This window comes from Orycteropus afer, unplaced genomic scaffold, assembly GCF_000298275.1.
Source record: "Orycteropus afer afer isolate SDZICR_OR568_19922 unplaced genomic scaffold, OryAfe1.0 scaffold00462, whole genome shotgun sequence".
Lineage (NCBI taxonomy): Eukaryota > Metazoa > Chordata > Mammalia > Tubulidentata > Orycteropodidae > Orycteropus > Orycteropus afer.
In genome coordinates, this window is record NW_006922049.1 from 141,033 (window position 1) to 163,315 (window position 22,283).

Here is a 22,283-nt window from a genome sequence, read left to right on the forward strand (position 1 = left end):
AGCTGTTGCATTGTGGTAAACTGTGGTCAATGTCATGAGACAAAGTATATGTGAACTGCTGTATGGAAAGTGAATTTGCTCTGTAAATCTTCACCTAAATCACAATTAAATAAATATATAAAGAGTAAGGGACCTCCTTGGACCTAAGGGAGATTGTCTTCATTACAGGCAGTTCTCCTTCGGCCTATATTTCTCGATGAGAAAAGCACACATGGAATGAGGATTACAGACCTAATGGCAAAGCTTTACTGCAGGCAGATCCATTCTGGAAATGTTCATTGCAATCTAACTCCAGCCATTAATCCTTTTTCTCGGAGAGAAGGAGGTACATCTTGCTGCCAGAATGATATGTCAGCTTACTTAGAATTTCCTGGGGGTTCAAGTATGTTTTCCAGCAGCTAAGATTATACTCTCCTGTTATTTTAAATGTATCTCAGACACGACAAAAATCACTACTAAACTTCTAGTGACTATCATTAGAACCTCTATTGCAATGATAGTGCTGTGGTGACTGGACCGTGATTTCCCTTCCATCATATGTGATAAAGAAAAGAATTTGATTTTTGTTGCATTTTAGTCGTTTAATCATTCCTACATGATTTGCACACAGAGGTACTACCTAAGTAGACTCTATAAAAGAGTATTTACATGAATCTTTCGCCCATTTAGTTTTTACTGAACAAATCAATTTAAAAAAAAAATCCTCTGGAAGCTCTTTCTCTCACTTTTCTTCACAGATAACCAAGATCCCATTAGATGGCTTGGGCTGTGAACATTTCCAGTCCTGCAGTCAATGTCTCTTAGCCCCTGCCTTTGTGCAGTGTGGCTGGTGCCACAATAAGTGTGTACGAGCCCAGGAATGCCCCAACGGGACGTGGACTCAAGAGATCTGTCTGCCGACGATTTACGAGGTGAGACTCTGTCAGCTGGTTTGTGTGGTTTTTAGTAAATGTAAATCCCACTAATGAAAAAAATCCAGAATTGAGTTTACTCATCAGCCAATGTGCCATCTCCTTCCTGGCTCTACCTCTGGGCTGCTGTTTGACACATACCCTTAATTCTGCACCTGAGGTGTTTGCTTCACATCACTAATTAGACTCACTCCCTTGGCAGCTGCTCACCTTTCTGTGCTGTGTGATTAAAACTCTGTGCCGATGGGCAATATTGCTTCCCAGTTCCTCACACAAGGGCCCGCTCCCTGCTTACTCACCTGTCCTATGATTCCTCAGTCCTCACTTTATCTATCAGGTGCCTTCTCCACACAGTGGTATAAGAAGTCGTGTTGGAACAGACAGCACAGGAAATTTCTTCCTGTCACAGGCATGGATGGTGGCCTTGTCTCATCACAGTTGAGATGAGAGGTTACTACTTCCCAGGGAGATGTGGGAGCCAAGTGAGTAGTCAACACCCACATTAAGTAAGTAAGCCTCCTTACAATGTTCCCAGAAGTATGGACTCCACCAGTGAGCAAGTGAACAGTGCTACTTTTGTGAACCATTTCATCCTTTAGTTCATTGAGAAGTATTTACTGAGTGCATATCAATCACATGACAGGCACTCTTCTACAGACCTGGGGAGACAGTCACCAACAAGACAAACCTACTTCCTATGAGAACTTGGGTTCTAGCAGTGGCCTTCAGCTACAGCACCGAGGCCCCGCTCTCAAACTCTGTTGTCTAATTTGCTTATAGGTATATCTGGCGAATACTATGAAAATCTCCATGGTAGTTCTTTGTAGTTTCTTAGTCCAAATGCATTTTACTTGAAAATACTTCACTGGTAAGGATGCTGTATGTATTTTCTCTGCCTGCATGTCGAACAGTTAGACTTCAGTAAATAATTCTTGTGAAAGATTCAAGTTAAAGGTCTCAGCCGCCTGGTTCAAGCCCAAGTAAACAAAGTGTGTGAGTGAGAACAAGAACCGCCCCAGCACATGGCTGGTTTCATTTAGTTACGGTTTGGGGCAAGATTTGTACTGGGTGAGTGGGTTTTAACCAAATCATTTTCTGCTAGGTGTGACACGGTTTTTGAGATTTATTTTGATGGTCCAAATAATAAGCTAAAAAAGAGTAAAAAACATACTTAAATCTATACTGTGATATGTATGCACTTTTTTTTTATTATTATTTTACTGTATACTGTAGTAGTTTTACAGTATTAAAAAACATGCAATGTTATGCTTTTATAAACACACAGCCTTGGCAATTTGAGACACCAGGAATCTGAACTCAGTTATTCCCTGAAAGAGATATGGGGAACATGTGACTGTGGGTATGTGAGTGTGTGTGTTCAGTTAAATCTCAATTTCATTTCAAAATATAGCCAAGCTGGTATTTTAAATAAAGGAAGCAAGTTGATAACCTGGACAAAGGAAACATTTAATTTTTACAAGTGTGCTTCTTTGTCTAAGCAATGGTAAAATGGTTAAAAACAGTAAATAGTTTAGGATTTTCCTGTACCCAGCGAATCTCGTAATTTGCTTTAATGTCCTTCCTCTCTCACTGTTCAAAACTCAACATTGTCTGGTTGATGATTTGGAAACGTTGTGTTGTACCACTTGGAGTCTATGAGGCTCAGACTATACAATTGGAAGGAAAGAGTACAGCTGAGTCCATAAATCCCCGGCAGTTCATAGTTGTTAGGAAGATTTCATGCTGCGCTAGACCGTGACATTTAGCATTCTCACTGCAAAAAAATAAAACAGATTAGTCATCTCTTTCTTATCTGTCTTAAACTCTATGGACACAAAATCCAGTTAATGTATAGAGTTTCAGTTTCCAATAAATGAAAGTTGAAAGTTAACCTGCTTTACAAGGTATGCAATGTTCAATGACTGAAATTCTTTACCATTCCACCTATGAGTGATTTCAAGATTGCAAGCACATTTTTGTGTGTTTGTTTCAAGCCTGTTATCTGATCTCATACTTACAGAGCAATGAGAAATGCCTCAGAGAAGGAAGAGCACTTTCCAATGTATTCTGAATTTACTGGGATAAAATTGTCCCACCTTGTGGGATTGAATTTAATCCCAACGAGATAATAAAATTGCATATTAATTAATCAGCTAAGGGAAAACAAAAAAACTTGCTGCCATGGAGTCAGATCTGACTCATAGTGACCCCTTCTTGGGTTTCCCAGCCAGTGTCACTACAGAAGTAGATTGCCCAGTCTTCCTTCTGCAGGGTGGCTGGTGGTTTGAACCATCAGCCTTCTGGTTAGCAGTCAAATGCCTTAGGCGCTATACCACGAGAGCTCCTCGATCAGATAACAAGCATCATCAATCTCTTGGGAGTCAGGAGGGAACAGGCCATATACTGTCACCAATGCATTTTTCCCTAAAGAGGAAAGGAGGTGGCCTCCATTGTCAATTTTAATTTTCAGCTCTTTTCCAATGTATTATCATGATAGGTTTTGAAAACATGATCCTTCCAAATACTGTTGCAGAGGGTCAATCTGCAAGGTGATCTTTCACCTGTGAAAGTACCATAGCTATTCTTGTGGCTATTTCCCCCCTATCCAGACCCAACCTCCATGACTTTATACTGGACAGTCATTTCCTGCCCACAGAGTACCTCTGCCCTTCAGAATAATTCAGAATTTGGCAGTTGATCGTTGGGTCTCTCCAAGGGTACATAGGCCACACCCCTTCTTTCCTCTTCTGCTGTGATGGTGACAAGTACCCCCATAAACTCAGGGAAATGCTCAGCTGCTGCTCTCCAGTATCTCATCCCAGAGGAGAAAGGCTAACCTTTCGAATCTTGAGGGTTTGCAGAGGTTTTCTCATACCCCTTTCTGTTGCCAGAGCACTGGAGGAACAGTGCTCAATGTCTTCTTTAGAAGCATCATCTGGTCCTTTGCCTTACATAGAAAGCTGTAATCGGTCTAGAGCGACAGACTTCAATTTATAGAAAGAAAAATCTAGGCGGTGGTTCAGGCCCACTTCAGCCTTGGGCAGCTGTTTTCAATGGGAACGCCTCCTCATTAGAAGAAGGAACAGCAGCTATGTGATGGCCGCAGGCTGAACAGAGTCCTGGGAGGGTTGGGTGTCTCGTTCTCTCCTACTGGCTTTCTAATATAATAATAAACGGATTTTTTTTTTCTAGCAGTTCTCATTTGGTTAGATATGGACGAGGTAAATTTTCATGAAAGGCCCAACTGTGTAATGGATGTTATGGGTCAAATGGCTATCGTAAAAGCATTAAGCTAAGACTTTCAAGGGGTTTGGTAACAAGGCTAAGTGAAGACTGGTTTACGATTATTTACTTGGGAGAGTCGGGAGTGTTTGCACATTTGAGTTTTGCTAAAAGCCCTTCCAAACACTTTGCGACTTTCACTAACTGGGCTTTAGCAAACACCTTTACTGGTTTGTGAGTTGAGTCTATAGCAGTGCTGTTTTCCCACCATTGTACTTTTTAGCACAATTTACAATATGTCCCCCCAGAAGAGCATTTCCTTTCTCAATTGTCCCAAAGTTGTTGAAGAGAAGCTTATTTTTAACTTGGAAATTTGTTTTGTGTTTAATAGTTTTAGCCTAAGAACGGTTGTCATAAACTTCATAAGAGCCTAATGCTGTCTTATCTCACTTGCCAAAATTTTATTAATAAATGCAGATTTTACTTTTACCACACCAAAACTGAGCCTGCAATAAGAAAATGATCCTATTATTTATTTAACAATGAACAAAGGGGGAAAAAAATCAATCCTAGAAATAAGATGTAAAAGAATACCAAGGGGCGATAATTAGAAAAATTGCTTTAATACATACCACATTTGGGTTTCTCTCCAGTTCTGTTTTTATCTGTTTCTAATAGAAATAAGGGAGCTCTGGTAGCATAGTGGCTAAGACACTTGCCTGCTAACCAGACGGCTGGCGGTTCAAACCCACCAGCCACTCCTCAGAAGGAAGGTTGGGCAATCCTACTTCCGTAGTGATACTGCCTCGGAAACCCAAGGAGGGGTCGCTATGAGTCAGGGCTGACTCGACAGCACATAACAACAACAACAACAATAGAAATAATATATTATATTGCATGTATTAAATATACATAACTTTTTAAAGACCAAGCCTTTCAACTAACCACCTAAACCCAGATTACCAAGCCCATTGCCAGTGAGTCAGTTCCAACTCATGGTGACCTCATGTATTATAGACTAGAACTGCTCCGTGCTTCTTGGCTGTGCTTTTTACAAAAGCAGACCCTGGGCCTTCTCCACTGCTTCTGGTTGAGTTCAAACTGCCATCCTCTAGGTTAGTAGTCAAGCAGAAACTATTTGCACCACCTAGGAGCCTACTAACCAAAACCAGAAACCAAACTCACTGCCATCAAGTTGAGTTGACTCACAGCAACCCCTACTTGAGTTTCCGAAGCAGTATCTCTACGGAATTAGATTGCCCAATCTTCCTTCCAAGGAGTGGCTGGTGTGTTTGAACCACCAGCCTTCTGATTAGCAGTCAGATGCCTTAGGCAGTACGCTACCAGAGTCACGCTAACCTACAAGCATGTGTTGAAGAAGAAAGGAAACAATGAAAAGTCATAAATGAGTAGTAAATGTGAATTCATAGGTTTAAAAAATAGATTTACTTATTGATTTTTAGTGCCTGGCACATGCCACCAGTTGCCATGGAGCCTGTTCTGGCTTCAGGTCCTAGTGACCCTGTTATTGTTGTTATGTGCCATTGAGTCGGACCCGACTCATAGTGACCCCTCCTTGGGTTTCCGAGGCAATATCACCACAGAAGTAGATAGCCCAGCCTTCCTTCCGAGGAGTGGCTGATGAGTTTGAACTGCCAGCCTCTCCTGGTTAGCAGTCAAGTGCCTTAGGCACTATGCTACCAGAGCTCTGTGTCAAACTAGAACTCTGCTCCATAGGGTTTTCAATGGCTGCTTTTTCAGATTGCCAGGCCTTTCTTTCAGGGCCCCTCTGGGTGAACTCAAACCACTGTCCTTTCATTTAGCAGTTGATATGTTAACCATTTGCACTCCCCAGGGACATCCTGGCACATACTAAGTGTTTTATAAAGAATGCACGAATGAATGGATGAATAGCAATATCATCCATGTATTTGGTATTATAGGAGCTCTGGTAGCATAGTGCCTAAGGCATATGACTGCTAACCAGAAGGCTGGAGGTTCAAACCCACCAGCCACTCCTCAGGAGGAAGGTCGGGCAATCTACTTCTGTAGTGATACCACCTCGGAAACCCAAGGAGGGGTCGCCATGAGTTGGATACGACCCAACAGCAGATTTGGGTTTGGTATTATAGTAGCTGCTGACTGCACCTCTGCACCAGGATACAGAAAGAAGTGTTTTTAGCTCTGACTTTTCTCCCTTGGGTTGGGTATACAATAGCAACAGAAGTGTGGCTCACACTCAGCTGGCACACAGAGGTATGCTGGCCCTTGGCTTGTGGGGGCCCGTGAAGGAGTTTTGATGGGAGTTTGATCTGGAGGTCCAGGAAAGAGTTAGAGATAGCATGTTAGTTAGTTAGTTACAGCATGTAAAAGTTTGGGCCCAAAGTGTGTCTACCTGGCCCCAAAAGTCCTTAGGAGACATAATTCCCTTCAGAGTGGCCCGGGAATGCTATTCTTTCCCACCAGGCTGAATCTGCTCTTTGACCCATCTTCAGCTCCTCTGTGAACAACGTGTTTCATCCGCATGTCAGGTAGTTTACTGTTTGTTCCAGAGGCTCTGAAATTTGTTACCCGTTTTCCTTTCATGGAAATTTGATTTTATTAGTTAATGGGAGAATGAAAGAATTTCAGTTATTTAAAAGTATGTATTTGTTTATATGAAAGATTATGTAACAGTTTTTGGTTTTTAATAAAAGTTCTCTGTTCTCCTTGTAGGTTTTCCCAACTAGTGCACCCCTTGAAGGAGGGACAACACTGACAGTATGTGGCTGGGACTTTGGATTCAGGAGGAATAATAAATTTGATTTAAAGAAAACAAGAGTTCTTGTTGGCAATGAGAGCTGCACCTTGACCTTGAGTGAGAGCACAACAAATAGGTAAGAATCTTAGCTGGGGTCACTCATCTTTAGACTCTTTGAATATGAAGAGTCTCCAAAAGCTTTTTCTATAAAAATTAGAATCCCCTCCATATGGACTCTCCTCTGAGTTCATCTTCTAAACCTTGAACATGCAATGAAGCAAATGAATTACATGTTTAAGACTTGTTTTTTAGTTGATTTTAAATTTATATTCAGTTAGTATTTATTGATACCTAAGGCATTTGACCCACCAGCCACTCCTCAGAAGGAAGATGGGGCAATCTACTTCCGTAGTGATACTGCCCCAGAAACTCAAGAGAGGTCGCTATGAGTGGGGTCCGACTCAACAGCACATAACAACAACAACAAGGCATTGGACGGCTAACCAGAAGGCTGGCCGTTCAAACCCACCAGCCTCTCCTCAGAAGGAAGGTTGGGCAATCTACTTCTGTAGTGATACTGCTTCAGAAACCCAAGGAGGGTTTGCTATGAGTCGGATCCAACTTGACGGCAGTGAGTTATAATGTATAAGATGCATACCAGAGTCATGGGAAGTAGTGATACTATTCCTGTTTTACAAAGGACGTAACCTTGAGAGTAAGAGCTTAACAGGGGTTTCAATTCAACTTTCCTGATCTAAGACTTGTGCACTTTTGACTACATTCGGCATGTACCTTCAATAATTTCTGAATCTCATAATGAACAGAGGGTTCAGAAATTATTCACTATCATGTAGTAACAACAACCAATACTTAAAGTTTTATAGTTATATCTTCATGATTGAACCTTTTCTATCAATTGGTCATTTTATATCTACTAGAATCGATTCCAAGGTTATTAAACCTCCTTTTGCTCAGATGAAAATATCAATTAATTTCATGTGTGTTTAGCTTAATAGCAAAAAGAAAAGGCCACTCTAGAAATCTTTCTTGAAAGTTCTCTAAAATCCTTAATCATTGCAGTGTGAATTAGGACCTATAACAGTGGAACATAATTCATTCTCAAAAATACATTAAATAAAACAAATTATATTTATATTTTTTCACAACTATAATAATATTACTAATTCAAAAATAATTCTACAGAAAATTCATCACAATTTCATTACTTTTTTAAGTAATTTAAATAAATGTGGGAAATGTAGAAAGATACCTGTTGTCATATTTAATGAAGAGTTCTAGATAATCCATGATTATCCCATTGTTCCAAAAGCTGCCAAAATGCCATTTTTTTTATCTTCAGTATGCCAAACATTACATGTGGTAGTTAAGTTTGTGTGTCAACTTGGCTGGGCCTGGTTGAGTGGCTGGGTAGCTGGATATAGTATTCCCCATGATGAGACTGGTAATCAACTCCATGGTGAAATCTACTGTGAGCAGCTGAGTAGCTGCCTTAGGGACGTGGTCTGCTTCCTGTAAATAAGGAGAAGCTTTGGGAACGGTCTCCATCTTATGGCACATTTGAACCTTGCTTGTAGCTGTGTCGTTGTTCAGCAACCTGCCATGTGGTTTGGTAACATCGAAACTGTGCCTTTTTACTTGTCAACCTTGGGCTTGTCAACCTCAGCAGCCAGTAGCTGTCTGAGTGAAGAAAAGCCTCCAGCTTCAGTGAGCTGGGAACAGGAGGTAGAGTTGAAGCCCAAGGTTGAGGGCCTTCCACCCAGCCCCTAAAGCCTCACACATTGAACTCCGGCTTAAAGCCTCCAAACTGTAAAAGAATAAACTCCTGTTTGTTAAGGCCGTCCCATTTGTGATATATTTTCTGTTAGAGTAGCCCAGAGGTAACCAATACATTACCCTTACAATTTTGTTCACTTAAATTTATATTATCATGAACTTTTCAATTGGTGAAGTCTGCACTGATGAGGTTTAATATTTCCTGTTTTGTTAGTACAGTCTATTTAAAATTTGACATAATAGCACAGAAATAAATTACACAATTTCAACCTTAATGCTTACCATGAAACCAAGCTTCATGTTCAAAGTAGTTAGCTCACAATTTAATGTCCATTCATATAGACAGCCAAGCCAGAAAATAAATGCCTTGGATTTGTAACATACTATGCTTTGCTTTTTACAGCTTGAAATGCACAGTTGGTCCTGCAATAAATAAGCCTTTCAATCTGTCTATCAGTATTTCAAATGGTCGAGGAATAGCACAATATAGTACATTTTCCTATGTGGTAAGTCTAAGCATTACTTTTCTCAAGAACCAGGATATATGACTGTTACTTAGTTTATTTAATAAGTTATAAATTAACAAGCTGCTTTTTTTTATTTTTTATATCTCTCATTCAGGATCCTATAATTACAAGTATTTCTCCAAATTATGGTCCTAAGGCTGGTGGCACTTTGATTACTTTAACTGGAAAGTACCTGAACAGTGGGAATTCTAGACACATTTCAATTGGTGGAAAAACATGTACTTTAAAAAGGTGTTGTAAATGTCTTTTCTTTTGCTTCAGTCAAGTTGGATTAATATCTGTACCTAACAAATCAAGCCAAGACTGTTCTTCTCTTGTGGAGAAAAATGAAGATGATTATTATTTACTCTTCTGATGACAAAATTTTTTCCTTCCCAAATCTACCTACTCCCTTTACTGATTTTTCTACCTTTACTCAATTGTTCATTAATTCCAGTTTTTAACTTTTGTCTTCCCATCTACCTTCTTAATTATTATACCTTAGTATCCTAGCTATGCTATGAGCTTTGAGATTCTGGTCACTAGCAATTACTGAAAATAAGCATTTCCATCATGATTTACAATTACTAAAGCATTTTTGGAAGCTCTGGTGGTGTAGTGCCTAAGGCATTTGACTGATAACTGGAAGGCTGGCAGGTCAAACCCATTTGGATGGGAAGAAGCAGAGAGGAATATGAGTTTGGAGGGAAGTTGTTTCTGCTTTTTAGGATTAATTGAGGGCCAAAAATGCTTTTAAAACTTGCTTAAATTACTAATGTCTTGAAGTCAAGGATTGCTTGTCTACAACAAGGCTGTGTGGGATCCATTCATATGTAAACCGCCTACACTTAAAAAGAGTTTTTCTCTAGACTAGGGCATCAGGAAATTCCCACTGAAGAGTCATTGAGTCATATCCTTTTGATTTATGGATAGCATTCTGAAGTATGTTGATCTCTAACAGCTAACTAAGGTCCATTTTCTTGATTTTTTCATTCAGTGTGTCAGATAGCATTCTCGAATGTTATACCCCAGCCCAAAGCATTTCAACTGAGTTTCCTGTCAAATTGAAAATTGACTTAGCCAACCGAGAGGTCTACGGCTTCAGTTATCAGGAAGATCCTATTGTCTATGAAATCCATCCAACCAAATCTTTTATTAGGTAAGTAAAAGCTTCTGATGGGTGTAAGAAAATAAAGAATATAATGATTTCACTCTAGAATAGTCCAGAGGAATTGTAGCTTCATGCCTGGCTTTGATGCTGCTGCATTTCTTTTGAAGGCTGTCATTCCAATTCAGAAATGAAAACTCCATTCGATTTCTTAGTACACTTTGACTTTATCAAGGCTAGCTCATGGCAAGGAGCATGTTATCCTACTCTATTATGTTTTAAATGGATTCCAATAAAACAGTTTAATGTGACAACGTGATATTTTTGCATTATGTTATATACATGTCGATCCTGTACTAAACTTAGTGCTTAGAAGTAGAATGATCTTTTTCCCACCTGTCAGTGTATTTTTCCCTGCCTGCTTTACATGCAGATTTTCCTTATGCCAGACTCCCTTTGAATCAGTATCTTATTGGACCCAGTTCAGTCTGCCTTGTTTCCTTTCATTCTATAAATGTAGCAACAATAGCCAAGCTCATTTTTCTTTGTATTCCTTTCAGAGAGAGAAATATATAATAAATGATGCTTTTGTATATGTGGTGAATAGGAAAATAGATGCATTTATGCAGCTTATGAGCTATGAATTTTTTTAAATATTTTCAAGTTACTATAATTTGGTTCCAAAGAAGACTTATCATTGAACTTGATTTGATTTTTAGCTGTGCCGCTCTCTAACTTATAATCACTACATGTGATTAAATTGAACTTCTTTCTTAAAATACTTGGTAAGGAAGGAACCTCTCAATACTGCCATTTTTCTATTTTTTTTTTTTTTTTTTTGCCAGTGGTGGAAGTACAATAACAGGTGTTGGAAAAAACCTGAATTCAGTTAGTGTCCCAAGGATGGTAATAAACATCCAGGAAGCAGGAAGGAACTTTACAGTGGTAAGTCCTTTGAGTGATGGGTATGTTCAAAGCTCTATACCTCTGCCTCTACACCTGGCTTTCAGGGCACATAGGACATTTCAGTTTTCCTCTAATGTTTTCCAGTTACCTTCCTTATACTTAATTAAATCAAATAATATTTTTCATGCAACAACAAAAGATGTATGCACCGAACCAGTAGCTGTTGAGTCAATTCTGACTCATGCCGACATTGGGTGTTCCAGAGCAGAACTGCACTCCGTAGGTTTTCAATCACAGTGATCTTTCAGAAGTAGATTGCCAGTCCTTTCTTTGGAGCCACCTCTGGGTGGATTTGCACGCCAGTCTTTTGACTAGGAGCCAAGTGCCTAACTGTGTGCACCACCCAGGAACTTTGTGTATGTGTATATGTGTACACATGTGTGCATGTATGTGTGTATTTACACAAACTGCATAAAATGATGATGACCAACGTGAGTCCATTTTAAAGACAGTACAAAAGGGAGTCACGTCATTGCCCTCTCCCCATTCTTAATGCATCATAGAACACCAGCCCTTTTGCTCCAATAAAACCCTTGGCTAAAGCCTCTAGTCTTGGAGCAATAGCCTTGTCTTTCTACAAGGCAAGCATGCAGTGCTCCTTACAGTTCCTCTTTTTACCATTCTTCTTGTTCCTCTGTGACCAAGTAACAATGAAGAGCATTAGAATAATTATTCTGTGTCCTAGAATGAGTATATTATTTGATGTTTCTTCACCTTTTCTTATTTGCAAGGCTAGTAGTATTTTAATTTCATCAAAATTAAACTTGAGTGCTTCCCTAAAAGTGACTGACCCATTTTGTGGTGTAAAAATTTACATAGGTCACATTATAACACTCATTTCAGTTCAGACCTTAGAAAGATTGGGGTTATTTACAAACTTTTTGTTGATATTTATCCCTAATGTAAAATACCATGTTCAAGCTGAACTTGTCCACTCAACTTAGAATGAAAATTCAAAGTACTGCCTCTCAAGCAGGGTCTTCCTTGGGCAGGTGATAGATTGAATTACAACACTTTCTCTTAGAGTCCCATCCAGTATTTCTTGAATACTAAAGCCACAGTGTTCTCTAATTACAAAAACCAGTTTTGTGCTAAAAATGTCAAGCCAAATCACCAAACAATAAGGGCATCTCAAATGAGATTTTTCTTGACCTTCTCATTCAGCCACATTGCATCACCTCTAAAGAGTCTTATTAGATTTTTATCATATTCCTGAGAGATTCTTCTCCAGGGAGTCATCATCTGAAGTAAAAGGCTTTGAAAGCAACCAACACACACAGCCACAAACAAAGTTAGAATACCGCTGCTATTAATTTAAAGGATGTCAGTGCTCCCCAACCGAGCCTAACAGTTTTCATTAACCAAATAGAAATTATAGTAACGCTCCTTAGTGTTGGCATGTGATCTTTTAACATAGAAATCCGAGAAAGTATTAGTGTCTCTAATAGTACCAAACCTACAATTTTAAAATAATGACTCAATTTCCTTCCTTCTCCTTGTCAGCATTATGAAGACACATGGAGCTCCTCTTGGCTTCATTCATTCATTATCAGATATTTAGTAAAAACCTACTAGGTGTCAGACTTAGAGCTGCATACCCAAAGAGGATTCAAACAATACAAAAAGACAAAAATCTTACCTGTTTACATCTCTGGAAATAGAAACTCTGTTCTTTTAGCCAGACATGCATTAGTACAATGGAACTATGCATTAGAATGCGACAGGAGTGAAAAATTCAGTGGGTCTGCTTTACTACCATTTGTGAAAACGTCTTCATAGAGAGACATGTGGTCCTTCCATGTTCTCTGCTGCTTACAGAGTTTGGGACTAACCATGATGAATCGAACCCATTCATTATTTAACACATAAAAATGCTCAGTCAGGTCTGATTCAGGTTTAGAGAGATACAGATCTAGCCAAATAGCTCTAAGTCTAATAAACTCTACCCTTCTAAAATAAAGCCAGCAATAACATGCTTCACAAAACGTATATTAATGTATTAATATAGTTTATGTCCCACAATCATCCATTTATTGGGTAGTTTTCAAATTTCTTATTGTTTTACAGAGAATTAGTGTGATATTAATTAAATTGTATGTCTCCATTATTCAAAGTGGTAGGAATAAATAGCTTTTACTGTTAAAATATTAATTTGGTGTAAAACTAAATTATTCATATTAAATCTATGCATCAGTTTTCTTTATCTGTTCACATTTATTTATTAAAGTAGGTAGGATATATATTTTTTTAATTATCAGATACCAAGTTTCATGTCTGTGCTTTTTATGTATATCCTGAGTGCTTTTTCTATTGTGGGCATAAGTAATTGTTTTATCTGCAGCTATACTGGTCAAAGGAAAGGAAATCAAAGGGATGCTGTTGCTTGTTTGGCTTTTCCTTGACGGGGGGTGGGGGGCTCAGGCATTTAACCTTACAGGCACCGCTTTGTGTTGCTAGTAGAGTCCCAGCACAATCAGGAGGAAATCACATTTTCCAAAATTCCATAAATCAGAATTCCAGAGGAGAATATTTGAACTGCAAGATGAAGGAACATGAAATAAGAATAGTACAGACTTTGTGAAATAGAGAACATAGAAGAAGACTTACTAATATCCAATAAATACACAGAGAACAAGAAGCAGCATAGCCTGGGTGTTAAGACAATGAGTTTTGGGGTCAGATGACCTACGTTTTAGGTGCCCAGCTCTGTGACCTGGTGTAATTACAAAAGCTTGGGAGCTCAGTTTCTCCGTCTGTAAAATGTGAGTACTTATAGAACCTACTTCATAGGACTATCCTGGGAATCAAATGAAACCAACCTTGTAATGCATTTTTCCCAAAACCTGACACTCAGTAATCAATAGCTTAAAACATACTAATAAGATTACCTAGCTACAGAGTTAATTTTAACATTAACTGTGTGGGGCTTGGCAGTTTACAAAGCACTTTTACCAGGAAGTACCCCATATTTTGTATGATGTTATAAGTTCCTGAGGAAAGGCTTTGCCCCAGTTTTCATCGCTTGGTTTTAAGCTAGATGTGAACCAAGGGCTTCCTAAGGAGAATGAAATGACTGAGGGAAGGCCAGCTTCAGAGAGATCAACGTGGCTTACTCTGGGCAAGTGAAGCTCTGTGCTCCTTTGAAGACTGGGTTGTTTGCATAATTTAGCATCTGTCATGTTCCCAGAAATTAGGAAGTTAGATGCAAATTTTGTTTCAAAAATTAAATATTTTCAATTGACTCTCTGAAATTGTGAACTGTTAAAGTTGCTATTGATGTCAAACTGTAGTCTGTTTACAGTGTGTAATTGTCTTACTGCAGGCATGTCAACATCGCTCTAACTCAGAGATAATCTGCTGTACAACTCCTTCATTACAACAGCTGAATCTGCATCTCCCCCTGAAAACCAAAGCTTTTTTCATGTTAGATGGGATCCATTCCAATTACTTTGATCTCATTTATGTACATAATCCTGTGTTTAAGCCTTTTGAAAAGCCAGTGATGATCTCAATGGGCAATGAAAATGTACTGGAAATTAAGGTAAGAAATGTTTAAATCTTCTCTTAAATCATCAGCTTGAACTTAATTGACTTTTCAGCTATATGAATAGACTTGTTGTATTTTGTCATTATAACTTATACTCCATCAGCAAATATCTCAGCTCTGAGAGACAAATCTTTTTTGGCATAAGACTGAAAGATAAGTACTATCATGGATTGCTTTTTAATGAAGCATTTAAAAACCTTCTCTTGTATATATATTAAAAAGTAGCAAATGTGGAGCACATATCCACTAAATAGGTTCCCAGTGACTGGATTATCCTGCAGATGTTATGAATTTCCGGGACACCTCAATGTGCTCACTACAAAAAGGTAAGAGTCGTGAAAGTAAATACACCAGTTGTAGTTCTGTACATCCTTGTAAAACTTGGAATTTTGTATCTGGTGTGTTCATCATGAAGCTGATTGATAAATGGAACTGGATATCCACCACCTGAAGAATATATTAACTTCTAAATGTAATTTAACCCAAGACTAACACATCATTGTTTCTAACCCCTGCCTGTGGTAAATAATGAACACTAAAGCCAGAGATGTTAATGGTTGAACAAGTGATGAAATAGTGGCCGAGTCAAGACTAGAATACAGCTCTCCTGTGTGGCTACAGTCATTTTTACTTCAGTTAATAATAAAACAGGCAAAATCATCAAGACTTTAGTTATCTGTCTACTAGAAACAACAAAATATTTACCCTTCAACACTCACAGCACTCAAACTTAACAGACACAGTTTTAGGCAAACAAATATGAACAAACACAAAGCAACAACATAGTCTTTATTTAGGTGGCTGTTGGTTCCAGTTGTCATCTACACCTAGGTAAAGATACATTTCTACTGAAATTTTTCTGCTTTTTCAACAAAATTTTATCTGTAGCTCAACCCGTGCACCCATTCACATGACAAGTTTACTAACCTCACAGTTGTGTTTTGTACAATAATTAAGCAAGCCCAGCATGAAATTAAATGGAAGCCTGCTTCAATGAACAACGTGTTTACTGCAGCAAAGTTCTTTCATCTGCTTCTTTAATTAGTTTTAGAAAGAGAAAGAGCTTTTATCATTTCTTTTTTTCTTTTTCAATAAAACTAATCTAGTGTGACCTTTTGCTTTAAACAATTACTGTGTTTGACGTTTGAAAGATTCCATTTGGTTTTTCTTGATGAAAACAACGGTCTATGTGCAAATATATTTTTGCCCAGAAAACCTCTATTTTTTTGTTCCTGTATCAGTGATGGAGGGATTAGCGATAAATGGTTCTTTATCTACCCTTCCAAGCATAGGCTTATATAGCAAAGAAATTTTCTGTAAGTTAAATACCCATTATTCAGTGTCCTACAAAATTGTTAGACCAAAAAAAAAACATGATTTGACATCATCCTTAGTCTCTCAATGCTTTTGCCAGCATGCTCCAAGGGATGTCTGGGTATGCACACAAAACACTTTGTTCTCTCGTCCTATACAGAATGACTCTTTTCTCTAACAAGTGTATGGCACCTGTCATGTCATAGAGTAGTAATCTGGTGGAGGTGGAAATGGTTGAGGGATTTGACTTTGATGCTATGATTCAATCATTTCCCATACTCCATTTTTCCTTATGTATTAGAGGACATCTAAGGGGTAGGAGAATATTATGACAGCAATTTAACCCTCTATCATTGTCTAAATTTGATCAGATTAAAACCTCTGCCTCTCTTAGGCAGAAACAAAGGACAGCAAAATATGAGAAATAAAAAGAGAAGGGCTCTTCTGGACAAGCCGTGGACTGTTTTCATCCAAAGAAAGGCTACCATTTTATTTCATGCTGAGCTTGTTCAGTTACCATTCAAAACATCCTATGAAGTATGTTTGTGTTCCATCAATGAATGTGCTATGGACAGAACCGTGTATTTGGGCTGAGATGTACTCTTCAATGCCAGGAAAAAGTTCACGCTCCTCAAGCAGCCATGCATGCAGGAATTCCTTGGCTCCAGAGAAATTGCAGGCATTGGAGGTCCCAGCTTCAGTCAGTAGTTGGCCTCGTGACTTTACCATGGCCTAAAGGGTCAGCCAACTTTGGGTCAAGAGAATACAATAAGGACCAAGGATCAGTCACTCCTCAGAATGAATCAGAAACCCCATTGATAGAGGAGGTAGTTTATGGCCCAGGCTTCAAGGCAGCCAGCACCAGTTGTAGACAGTGATCATCAGAAGTAGATGTCTCTTTGGGAGTATATGTTAGGGTACAGTGTGTCTAGCAACAACAGCTCATATTTGTATGGAATTTTACATTTAACACAGTACTTTGACATGTGATATTTTATTTGAGTCTCATGTGGACCTATGAAGTTGAGAGGTCAGTGGTGATTATCCCCATTTATAAATAAGTAAACGGAAGTTTAGAGAGATTAGGTCATTTGTCTTGGGTCACCAGAGAGCAAACAGCAGTGCTAGGGCTCACACCCAAGTGTCTTGATTCCAAATTTGGTCTTCTTTCCACTAAATCACACTGCTTCTCATATTAACTTTCATTTAATGTGTACCAAAATAGCTTTCACAATAGAGAAGCTTTTCTGTCATAGAATACATAGTTATGCGCACACACACACACACACACAGACACACACACCCCATTTTTTAAATGAAAGATTACTAAACTTTTTACAGATATCTAAATGTTGATTCTGTTTAAAGAAACTACTATTTATTATTTCCCCACTATTTTATTTTCCTTTTGATGCATGGGCATATTTTATGGAAAGTAGAAAAATACAGTATGTGATGCTGGAACTCAGGCTGGGCTAAGGTTGGTTAGAAACACTGGCCTGGGAGTCTATTTTATTCTGGAGCAAAGTCCTATCTGGAGAAGTCGGCTAGACAGGAAGAAGAGGCAGAGATTAGCCAATGCCAAGAGCAGGGACTCAAGCGCTGACACTACAAACTCAAGAACAAAGATTCATGAACTCGGGTCGAGGTAGCTTTGTTCTGACCCAGAGGCCCCTGAGCCAACCAGGTCCACCTACTGCCCAGAGGTTGTCTTCCTCCCCTCTGACAAAGTTACCTGCAACCATAGGCCCAAGCCCCACCCCAACCACCATGAGGCCATTCTAACAGCAGATAGGATGAAAGTGAAGGATGATAACTAAGATGTGCTTGACCCAATCCATGGCCTTTTTCAGTTGCCTCATAAGCATGTGAAAACCAGACAGTTATAAAGGAAGACAGAAGAAGATTTGATATGTTTGAACTGTAGTGTTGAAAAATATTGAATATACCATGGACTGCCAGAAGAACAAACAAATTCGTTTTAGAAGAAATACAACCACAATGTGTCCCTTGGAAGCGAGATGGCAAGACTTCAACTCACTTACTTTGAACACGGCTTCAGGAAAGGTCAATTGCTAGAAAAGGGCATCATTTTTGGCTAAGTACAGGGCCCAAAAAATGAGAGAGACCCTCAGTGAGATGGATGGGCATAGTCGTCGCCACAGAGTCTTCCTATATACCTGTGATGATGAGGAGGTGCAGGACCAGGCAGCATCTTCTCCTGTTGCACATAAGGTTGCCGGGAGTTAGAGCCACCTCACTGGCAACTAAGAACAACAATAGTAAAGGCCCCAAGTGGCCAGTGAAGAAACCAGAGTAATTTTCAGTCACCAACTTTTTTCAAGTGACCAGGGAACATTTTTCCCAAATGTCTATTGTTGTCCTGTGGAACTCAGTTGTGGAACCTTCCATGAAGGTTCTTTGACCTATTTCCTGATCTGAAGAATTCATAGCCTCTGGATGAAATATGGAGCCCTGCTAGCACAGTGGTTAAGCACTCTACTGCTAACTGAAAGATTGGCCATACAAACCCACCAGCCACTCCATGGGAAAAAGATGTGGCAGTCTGTTCCCGTAAGAATTTACAGCCTTGGAAACCCTGTGGGGCAGTTCTACTCTGTCCTGCAGGGTCCCTGTGAGTCAGAATTGACAGCAGCTGTGGGTTTGTTTGGTGGGGAATGAAGTATAAATTACCACCACCACTGCCTCACTGATTGTCTGCTTCTCTGCCCCCTGTGCTTTGGACCCTTGCTTGACTGGGCCCTGCTACCGACCTGCCCCTCACTGACTTTCCCAGTCTCAGCCTTATGGCCACCTGGATGTATGAGAACTTTCAGAACTCTTTGTACCATAATGCTATTTTTCAAATCCTGCCCACTTCGACCCACATTGACTGCTAATTATAAGTTTGGAGGTTCAAACCTACCAGCTGCCCCACAGAAGGAAGATGGTGCATTCTACTTCTGTAAAGATTTACCTCCTTAGAAACCCAACAGGGGTCACTAGGAGTCAGAATCAACTTGATGGCAGTGGGTTTTTGTGGGGTTGGTTGGTTATAGCCACATCTAAGACATGAGCCCCAGCCCTGGGTCCCAAGTAAAACGTTATGTCACACTTGGCCAGAGCTGGAGAGGAAAGGTACAGGGAATACCCTGATATGGTCTTGGGAGTGGTTTTCACTTGAGAAGTGTATCCACTTTAACAGTACACTGAGAAAGAAGTTATTATTCATCATTATATTCCTGGTGACTAGAACTGTGTCGGAAAAACAAAACCAACCATTGCCACAGAGTCAGTTCTGACTCATAGCATAGCAACCTTATAGGACATGATCGAACTGCTCCATAGGATTTCCTGAGGCTGTAGATCACACAAAAGCAGACTGCCACCTTTCTCCTGAGGAGTGGCTGCTGGGTTCTAACCACCAACCTTTCAGTTAGCAGCCAAGAGCTTAACCACTGTGCCACTAGGGCTCATAGGTCTGACAGACAGTAGATGATAGATTTTGGATCAAATGGAATTTGATTTTCACTATGACCTTGGGCACGTCTTGTCACCTATCTGTAGCTCTTCTTGTGTACAGCAGGAATAACAACAATAGCTACCTCAGGGAGTGTCTACAGGATAAAATGAGATGGTTATAACTCTGAATTGCTGTTGGTACAGAGAGAATTAAAAATTGGAAAATTCCCTCTTTTGCTTTATTTGAAAATCCAAATATACCATTGTAAAGACTGAAGAACTGAGAAAATTTTATAAATGTGTTCTTCTCTTTAAATAATTAAGTGCTAACTGTGTATGTTTTTTCACAGTTCAATAAGCTAGATTTATTTGAAATGAAAACAAAGTAGCCTGTCCCTGTTTTTAACTCCTCCTGACTCGGGCCTCTCTGTTTATAGTAGTGAGCTGCCAGTATCACTTTTATAATATCTTAGAGTTTTCCACTTCTTCGTTATTTTAGGCTTTTAAAACAATAACACACAAAAAGCAGATAGCAATTTCTTATACAGTGAAACCTATGAGAGTCAGAATTCAGTGGAACTGGCTTGTTTTTCCGGGTCTCACTTAATTCCACCTTTCACAGGGTGCAATCTTACCACTTTTCTATCACTAGTGAAAAACTTTTGATTTTTCCTTCTCTGGCAGGTTTCCTCTTTACACAGATTCTGGCGATCACAGGCTTTACTATGTAAGTCTCTGCTTATCATGTGTTCCTTGGTAGACACGTAATGAAAGGGATTCCATTTTTCAGGTTGTGTGACCTGTTTTTTTATTCCAGAGAAACCTTTATACAGCATCCAAGGAGATTCTGAGCCTAAAAGAATGAATGTCGGAAACATAAATGCAGCACGTTCATCCCTTCCCCCAGCTGTAGTTATTATCTAAGCAAGCAAGACCCATCTTTGTCCTTCCCTCATAAATCAAGCCCTCCAGCTCTTTAATCTCTTTTGTTGTCATTCCCTGAATTCCCTCCAATATGTGAGTGAATGCCTTAGCCCTTCTCAGACCCAACCAACAAGTTGTCATCTGAAGCCCCAAAGTGACCTATGAGATTTATGTGCTTCTACGTTGAATTGCCCCATGTGGCTGACCTGGTTCAGTGGAGGGCACATGTAGCCTCTAGAAATATCATAAGGAAAGGATTTGTCCACGTCCATTTTCTCTTAAACTGCAGCTTCACGTTATAAAGAAGCATTTTCTTCCTACTTCTTTGCCCAGAATAACATCTGACCGACCAATCTATTGGCATTCATATTATGTAAAAGCACTTTGCACATACAAAACAAAGTAGCAGCATTATAGTTATTGCTGGTTGTGCTTTGTCAATATGAAAAATAATAACATGTGTTGATATATCTCTCCTCAAAGTAATGGCCTGTTTAAACTGTGCTCATTCGGGCTGCTTTGAGAAATTGTACCTGTGTACTTCTTTCCCAAAACTAATCATTAGTTTTGTCAGAAAAACATTGATGTTTTCAAAATGCCTAATGGGAACTTCAGTTAACCAGATACGTTGAGTTGAATAATTTTTCAAAAATATGTCAAATTGAATAATTTTTCAAAAATAGGTCAAACAGTAATTTTTCAAAAATCCTCATACAACTATATAATTATCCAAAAGACTGTAATCATGCTTTCAAGTCAATAATGAGGATCATATGGTATCTTCTAGGAATTTCTTCAGAAATGAACTCATTTATACATAGGACCAAAGTGTGATTCACTTATGCATGGATGAACACATACTGCCCAACTCGAACAGGAAAGGGAAGTATTCACATAGGGGCTCAGATCGGCCCTCTGCTGTGGTTCTCATCTTGGCTATATATTACCATCTTTGGACCAATTAAGTCAGATTCTTTGGAGGTCAGACCTAGACATCAGTGCTTTTTTTTTTTTTTTAAAGTAAAACTAAGGTTGAGAATCACTGCAATAAACAGATGTTAGTATTAGGCCATGTGGGGCATTGGTGGTCCATTGGTAGAATTCTAGACTTCCTTGGGGGAGACCGGGAGCTCTGGTGGTGTAGTGCCTAAGGCACGTGACTGCTAACCAGAAGGCTGGAGGTTCAAACCCACAAGCCACTCCTCAGAAGGAACATTGGGCATTCTACTTCCGTAGTGATACCACCTCAGAAACCCAAGGAGGGGTTGTTATGAGTGGGGTCCGACTTGACGGCAGTGAGTTTGGTTTTTGGTGGATGTGGAAGACCTAGCTTCAACCTCTGGACAATGCATCTCAACCATAGCCACCACCCATCTGTCAGTGAGCTTTGCATGTTGTTATGGTGCTGAACAAGTTTCAGTGGTGCTTCCAGACTAACACAGACTAGGAAGAAAGTCCTGGTGATCTACTTCTGAAAGTCAGCCAGGGAGAACCCTGTGCATCACAAAGGTCTGACTTGCTGCTACCAATTATGGGGGTGCACAGGGCCAGGCAGCATTTCATTCTGTTGTGCCTGGGGTCACCATGAGTCAGGGGCCAACTCAAAGGCAGCTAACACAAGCGTCAGAGAGTGCAAGGACAGCATCTCTAAACTGCTGAGTTTTGCCAACCATCAATAGCATCTGAAGACAGTAATGAAGTGATTATGTTTCAGACTCATGGGACTTGGGCAAGATGTCATTTACCTATAAGGTAATGAAAAAAAGAATCTCTTTCCTGTGCTTTAAGA

At 39.5% G+C, this 22,283-nt stretch overlaps 1 protein-coding gene across 1 annotated transcript in view; it reads left to right on the forward strand.

Annotated features, from left to right (window-relative positions):
• MET (MET proto-oncogene, receptor tyrosine kinase) overlaps nt 1-22,283 on the forward strand; it is a 108,014-nt gene that overhangs the window by 53,897 nt on the left and 31,834 nt on the right. Inside the window, exons 4-10 of the mRNA XM_007954499.2 lie at nt 738-911; nt 6,849-7,009; nt 9,071-9,173; nt 9,289-9,425; nt 10,171-10,332; nt 11,127-11,226; nt 14,570-14,788. Of these exons, the coding sequence (XP_007952690.1) occupies nt 738-911; nt 6,849-7,009; nt 9,071-9,173; nt 9,289-9,425; nt 10,171-10,332; nt 11,127-11,226; nt 14,570-14,788 (1,056 nt within the window). The remainder of the gene's footprint in view (nt 1-737; nt 912-6,848; nt 7,010-9,070; nt 9,174-9,288; nt 9,426-10,170; nt 10,333-11,126; nt 11,227-14,569; nt 14,789-22,283) is intronic.